This window comes from Salvia hispanica, chromosome 3 (assembly GCF_023119035.1).
Source record: "Salvia hispanica cultivar TCC Black 2014 chromosome 3, UniMelb_Shisp_WGS_1.0, whole genome shotgun sequence".
NCBI classification, from domain to species: domain Eukaryota; kingdom Viridiplantae; phylum Streptophyta; class Magnoliopsida; order Lamiales; family Lamiaceae; genus Salvia; species Salvia hispanica.
Genome location: NC_062967.1, coordinates 44,498,420 through 44,506,121, shown reverse-complemented (window position 1 = coordinate 44,506,121; position 7,702 = coordinate 44,498,420). Strand labels below are relative to the sequence as shown.

The 7,702-nt window shown below is 32.9% G+C and overlaps 1 protein-coding gene across 1 annotated transcript; it reads right to left on the bottom strand.

Annotated features, from left to right (window-relative positions):
* Positions 1 to 3,325: 3,325 nt before the first annotated feature.
* Positions 3,326 to 3,894, bottom strand: LOC125210288 (putative two-component response regulator-like APRR4). Its single transcript, XM_048109843.1, has 2 exons — positions 3,498 to 3,894; positions 3,326 to 3,381 (listed from the first exon to the last, which is right to left on the bottom strand). The coding sequence occupies exons 1-2, from the start codon at positions 3,892 to 3,894 to the stop codon at positions 3,326 to 3,328; spliced, it is 453 nt and encodes a 150-aa protein (XP_047965800.1).
* Between the last annotated feature and the right edge of the window lie 3,808 nt (positions 3,895 to 7,702).

Genomic DNA, 7,702 nt, shown 5'->3' with positions numbered 1-7,702 from the left:
AGTTAGAAAAGTAGTAATAACAGTAGAAAACAATAGAAACACTAGTGCATGTGTTTGTGTGGGTTGAATGAGACTCTCGCTACAGATAATGCTGGACCCACTTCCCATGAGGAATGTTTGGATGTAATTTTACAATTTTGTCTTTTAATATACCACTGCTGTATTAGTGGAATTTGAATGATCGAATATAACATGATCTTTATTAATTTTATAAATCAATTGCTTTAATTTTATAAAAAACTAATCGATTTTCATTAGTTATATTATAAATTAATGTGTCAGAAGATAATCTCATTTTATTTAAGAAATAAAGTTATAAACGAGGATGTTTGGTACTCTCTCCGTCTCATAGTAGATCTCACTTGGAGAATGACACGGGATTTTAGAAGATGTTGTTATGAATGTTAGATGCAGAGAGAAAATAGTATATTTATCTAAGAATGACGCGAGATTTTAGAAGATGTTGTTTTGTACTCCCTCCGTTCCATAATAATGGAGTTATTTTGTCATTTTGGTACGTTCCATAGTAATAGAGTCATTTCCCATTTTAGTAAAAGTCAACACATTTTTCCACACCTACTTTACTATCTCTTACTTTTTTCTCTCTTCATCTCTCTACTTTTTTCATTTTCCACTTTATTCTCCATTTACTTAACTCACCTAGCACAATTTTTCTTAATCTTCGTGCTGAAAAGAAACGCCTTCATTACTATGGAACGGAGGGAGTATATTAAAATGAGAGAGAAAATAGTATATTTATATTAATGTGAGAGGCGGCTTTTTTGATAAAAGGAAATGTGACATCTTTTGTGTGACAAATTAAAAAGAAAAATGTGACATCTATTATGGGATGGAGGGAGTATTTGACATCAAGTTGGAGATATCGTGAATGATTCTTTCTCATTAGTTGAAATAGGATTTCGGATATAATTTTTTTATTTAATATTAACAAGTGAAGTACTTTATATGATTAAGCACTGTTAACAAGTTAACGGTACTTAATTGAGAATTAAATTCTAATTTTAATTTATAATAACTTTAGTTGACAATTACGTCAAATTTAAGTAATTCACCTACGAAAATGGATAAATCGATAAATATCATGATAATTCGATTCGTACATCACACGATACTCATGTCATGCATTTTCTTACATAATCAACAAACGACATGTAAAACTCATAAATACAATGGAACAGAGAAATTAATTAACTGGAGAACAAGAAATTAAGAGATGTAATTATGGTAAGAATAATGAAGGAAATCAATTAAAGATTATGAAAAATAAAACAAGAAGATACTTATGGCAATTAGAATATATTTTTCATGCATAGCTAGAATTGGAGCTATAAAAGTTGGTGTAACCATTGACAGAATTCATAGTCTAATACAACGTACTCCTTCCAGCTCATAGTAGATGTCATACTTTCCTTTTTAGTTTGTCCCACAAAAGATGTTACATTTCCTTTTTTTTTTTTAAAATTCTCTCTTACATTAATATAAATATACTATTTTCTCTTTCCACTTATCAAACAAAATAATATCTCCTAAAATCTCATGTCAATTTCCAAGTGTGACATCTACTATGGAGGAGGAAGTAGTTGATAAAGCTTTTAGTGTCTTTTATTTTTCGCATTTTACTTTTTAACATGGTAGCAGAGTATGATCCATAGGATCGATCACCGTCTCTAAAGCAAAAATAAAAATAAAAATCCAGGAGGATCCCTGCATTTAGCAACTGAAACTCTGCCCAACAGGGAACAGAGACGGCGAGCAGGCTGGGCGAAGGCAGCATGGCGCCATGAAGGGTGGCATTTCCAAAGAAATCACCGCCGAGAAAGGAGCTGATGGAGAGAAGAATAGAGGCCTTCGAGAGGAAGGCCGAGAAAACAGAGGAGACATCCGAGAGAGATTATAATGGATGAAGCGTTTGGGAATGGGATGTCGTCGGGAGGACGTCGTGAACCCGCTGCCAAAAGACGATCTTGAAGGAACAAGCGATGGTAAACCCAAAGAGAGTTCAACATGAGGAGGAATTGTCTGATGTGTTAATATTTGACATATTTTGGGAAGGAATTGTTCGGTCGGATTTTCCTCTTCCCCTGTCAATAGAAGAAAACAGAGGAGGAGTCCTCGGTTTGTCGAGGGGTAGAGGAAGTATCCGAACAATCCCACTTCAATATATGTCTAATATTAACACATCGGGCAACTCTCGTAGTAGGTCCTCATGTTTAAATCTGTTTGGGCTTTCTGTTCAAGCTCCATAGCCATCGCGGAGAATAACTAGCGTGTGGATAGCTACCAAACCTAGTTTTCTTGTTGTTTTTGTGATATTGCATTACTGCAGAGAGAGTTATAACAATTGAGAAACTTTTCCTTTTTTTAATTGAGAAATAGTAACAAGCAATAAAAAATGATTATCTTTATGTGGATCGAGTTCTTAAAAATACAATTATGGATACATAATTGAAGAATGCTTGATTACTTATAGAGTTACTAGCTCTAATACACACTGCACATCAAGGAGTAGTGTAAAATTTTATCATCAGTTGGTGATGGTGATAGGCCCATTTGGTCTGGAGAGTGTGCAATACTTTCTAGAGCAGGGAATAACAATAATGATGCTTCATTTTCTAGATATTGATGATATGTGGGCTGGTTAGCCACCCCTGTCTCCATTTCACTTCTCCATCCATAATCGTCGACCCGTTCTTTTGAATTGGCCTTCATTATTTCGGTTATGGACCCGAACTCACCATCGGATGACTGGTTAGTCATCCTCGATCCATGATTCTAGACTCGGTCTTCTGATTTTTGTTTCTTTATTCGGGGCATGACCAAACCGCCTCAGCTTGTAGCTAGACGCCTCGTCATTGGATGACTTGGGATTGAGCCTTAGGGTTGATTTTCAGTCTTTGGGGGATCGACATATATTCCTCATTACGACATTTCTAAAAAATAATTTTTAATTTGAAATTATTAGGGTTTTCTTATATTCTGTCCCATTTTAATATATACCTCAAGTTTCGAACCAAATATGTTGAAAACATAGATTTTAGTAAAATAAGAACGAAAAGGTAATTTTTATACTTATAAAAAGTTACTATGATAGAAAAAAGAATATCAAAAAGCAAGCGGAACAAGTGGACTATAATGACAAATGATATAAATAATGGAAATTTATTAGGCATTGAATATACCCCATAATTTAGATAGTAACCTATAAAAATTGAAATGTCAAAATACTTTAGATACTAGTATAACTTATTGAATATAAGTATAAGTTGTTGAAAAACAAACCTGAAGATGACTTGCCACTTGCGCTTTAATTTGCTAGTCTAGACACATTCATCTTCTCCAATATCTCCTTTGGATAGATATCTATAATTTATCAAATTGAAGCAATTATTAAATGAATGTTAGCTAGTTGCAATATACCGTATTCATGTTACACAATTTTATATCTATGACAACATTAGTGTAGGAAAAACTCTTACTTCCCTTCCCTAGTTGTTCTACAGCATCAACAAATTTCTGGTGTAGCTCATCAGTCCAACGGATACATATCTTTCTCTTCATATTATTATCGAAGTTGTACTCCTTTTCAACATATTTTTCGTTATAGTAATAGTTCATTTTATTCTTCCCTTTATCAATGGCGAACAAGTTGCTAGGGTTTTCAATTTCCCCAAACCCAACGCCACATTGAGGCGTGGCATAGCTGGCTGCCATCGGCCTTTCACTCTCTCTCGTCAGCACGCGCCTGGTCTCCCTCGCCACGTGCTGCCATAGGTATCTTAGCATTTCGGGCTTCGTTGGCCTCTTGATGTAGAGAAACGCCCCATTCTCAATTGCCCACGCGCCCATGTTCATGATGTCGTCATCGTTCGACATCACTAGATGGGTACAAGATGAAATATTAAATTACATACATGCATGTACATGGTCAAAATAAATATTGAAATAATTAAAAGGGTCCAAAAATCACAAAAAAAAAATGTTCTTACTATTAGAAATGGGTCACTCACCATTTTAATAGTAAAAGCTAGGATCATCACATGTCGATGTGGGACACGATTTAAGAATTTTAACACGCCCTCTCACGTGTGGGCTGGAATGACGCATCGGACTTCCATCACAGAGGTAGGCAAGAGAAGATATAAAGAGATAATCCATCATCGACTTGGGTCCGGTCTAATATCATATTAGAAATGAGTCACTACCCCTTAAAAAAGCTTATAAGAGGGAGGGTTATCCATACTTATATAGATGAGCTAGGATCTTCACTAATTAAGTCGATGTGTGACAAAATTTAAGAATTTTAACACTTACGAATTGTTGGTATCTCCATGCTTAGTGCTAGTTCAAGAATCTTTAATGCATCAAGTGTGGTGATATTTGCTATGATCAAATCGATTTTCGTCTTTCCATTTAATAATATTGCGATAGCATCGCCAGCAAGTTGGACAGGGTAACTAAAATACGAAAAAAGGATAAAATAAATAAAAAAGAAGATAATTTAAGTTATTGAAAATATTTAGAAATTAATATAAAAGAAAATGTAATGTGTAGGGATCAAATACATAATTATAGATAGAGTTAAGCTTATGAAATATACTATAACATATATAGATTTTTGTAGGTGAAATACAAGATTATTCATGGAAATTAACTATAAATTAAAATAATCATTATATATCTTTATGACATGTTATTGGATCTTTCTTTCATTTTTTATTGTAAATACTTATGTTATAATGTTTGGGGCTGCGTTAAAGGCAAAACACCTCAGAACGCAAAACCAAATAAAATAGGTCAATATAAGAAGGCATCTAACGTCATTATTATTTTATTTTTAGTCTATAATAGTAAATTAAAATTTGAAGATGAATTGAAATGAACTGAAATTTGTGATGTTAATAAATGTGATTCCATAAAAGCTTATTTTTCAAACTCCATAATTAACTACTAATGTTAGATACAAGTGTTTGTTTTTCATCATTGACTGAATGTTGACAATTGAAGAAGATGAGTAAACATCAGTCAAAGCAAAATTAGGAAAGTCAGACACGTTTATGTCTTTTTTTTTTTTAATGTGTAATAAAGAGCAGTATTCTTATATGACTATACCGATACAACTTGCACATAAATTTATTGAAACATCAAAAGTATATATACCTCTGTACTGGCATAATTCCATCAGGCTTGTGGTGTATAAACAACTCCATTCATGGTTCACAAAGAGAACATGAAGTTCACTCATAACCGAAAGATATTAAGTCATTTTGAATTAGTGTTTTTGATCTTAATTTAATGCAACAAAATCTGCAAATGGGCACGAAAATGTATTAGAGTTTGAATGAGACGATTATGTTCATATAAAAAGTGAAAAAAGAACTAGAAACTTATGCTAGAAAATAAGATAAACACAAACCAAAAGTATATATAACATCAATAGATCAATGTTCAATTTTCCATACTGTCATGTAGTGCTTGTTGTTTATAACTCTAATTATAATGCGGAAGATAAGAAGTGTGAATTAGTTTTAAAGTTCAAAGAATCAGTTGATAACCTCAAAAAATAATTATTATATATTTTGATGCAATCCAATTCATGAAATTGAGAAAAACACCTATATATGCATGTTTAATCTCTTCTATGTATTATTCTCTTTTTTACTTTACCATTTTTTCGCTTTAATTATTTGTTATCATTTTTATGAAACGACTGCAGAAAAGTGATCGGGACTGCTAAAGCGGAATGGGGGAAGTATTTTATTCTAATTATGAAGACGAGCTAGCCCACCACCATACACACCCGTTCCAAAGTTTTTCACAAATAAAATAGGAGAGACTAAAAATCTTATTTCTTATAAAAAAATGAAATATATGTATCTTATATTATCATGTCCCAGTTAAGATTACAAATCACTTAATTTGAGACGAATTGGGCAATAATTTATCTCTTCAAATTGAAAAAACAAATAAAGTTAGAATATCTTTCGATGCTGAATATCATAAAATTTGATTATCATTATTTTATAAAAAGGTAACTGAAAAAGTATATTAAAAATTATATTTTTGAAATGTGAAAGGTACGTCATTGTAATATCGCACTAAAATCTCAATAAATATTAGGTAGATATAATTATCAAAATAAGAAACCACAATTGTATCCCTTGTATATAGAGGAAGCGGTGGACTTGATGGGGACGATCAGCCGGCGGCCACCAGCACGGGCAGCACCAAGCCACTCGAGCTCCACCACGACGACACTACTAAAACAAAAGGAATATGACATTTTTAATGCAATTAAAGACACTAATTTCTAAATTTACTGCCAATATTTCATAAATCATCCTTCTTTATTGGGTCCTAACTAAAATTAGGGGACACAAATGAAACATTCTAAAAGAACCAAAAGATTAAGATAATTTGTCATTAATTTAGGATGTTTTGTTTTGCATATTAAATTGTACTCTCCCCGTCCAAGAAAAATGAAGATATTTGGAATGGCACGGTAATTAATGTATAATTGGTAAAGTAAGAGAGATGAAGAAAAATATAGTTAAAATAGTGTTAGTCGATAGTATGACCCACATTATTAGTGTTTAATGGTGGATCCTGTGATATAAATTGTAAATAAATTAATGTATATTGGTAATGAGTTTAGAAGAACTTTCTAAATGGAAATGTGATATTTCTATGGGACATATGAAAAAGAAAAGTGTCCTTATTTTTATGGAACTGGTGGAGTATATTTTAACACAAGTACCACGTCTCTGTTTTTGTGTCCTAAATATCGCAAGGGCCAGTGCCATTGCCATCATCGCTGCACCTGAAAAAATCCTCGCTTATGACAATTATACCTCTTATTTGAGTCAAATCATCTTCTCAAATAAGTAAAAAAAATAGATAATGATATAAGTAAAAATAGATAATGATACAAAGATGATTGAACATTAAATATGATAATTAATTAATTTTATTCGAATTAACAAAGACACACATTGTAATTGCATGACTTCATTTATATATATAGAGACATAAAGAATGTATAAGCAATAAAATTATTATCATTATGTGGATCGACTTCTTCAAGCTAGTTTAAACAAAACAATTATGGATACATAATTGAAGAATGCTCAATTACTGCACACATCAAAGATCACTGAAAATAGGAATAATCATCAAATGATAAGTGGCTTGAAGAAGAAGAGTGTTTGTCTTGTGCAATATTTTCGGGATTTGTGTAGAATGTTTCGTTTTCCACATTATCATTTGTGGACTGGTTAGCCATCCCTGTTTCATTAGCCACACCCTCCATTTCTCTTCTTGATCCATGATCGCCGACTCGGTCTTTTGATTTGTCCTTCATTATTTCGGGCATGGACACGAACCGACTTGGATTGTGGCTTGACCCCTGACCATCGGATGACTGGACCCGCTCTTTAAATTTGTCATGCAAGATTCGGGGCATGAGCCCAAACCGCTTCCGCTTGTTGTTGGACCTCTTACCATCAGATGACTTGGGATCCGTTTGGGTTGACTCTGGGTCTTCACCGCCAAGCTGGCGCATTTTCTAAAAATAATTTTAAAAAATTAGGGTCTTCTCAATACACCGTCCCCTTTAAATAAGCTTCATCAAGTTTACAACCATTAGTTTTTAATAAAATAAGAAAAAAAGTTAACAAGTAAAATT

Bases quoted from the DNA above. Each gene is read 5' to 3' on its own strand.
- LOC125210288 (XM_048109843.1), bottom strand. From the start codon at position 3,894: ATGTCGAACGATGACGACATCATGAACATGGGCGCGTGGGCAATTGAG. The intron at 3,382-3,497 runs GTAAGAGTTTTT...GATAAATTATAG, and splicing joins AGAACAACTAGGGAAGGGAA to ATATCTATCCAAAGGAGATA.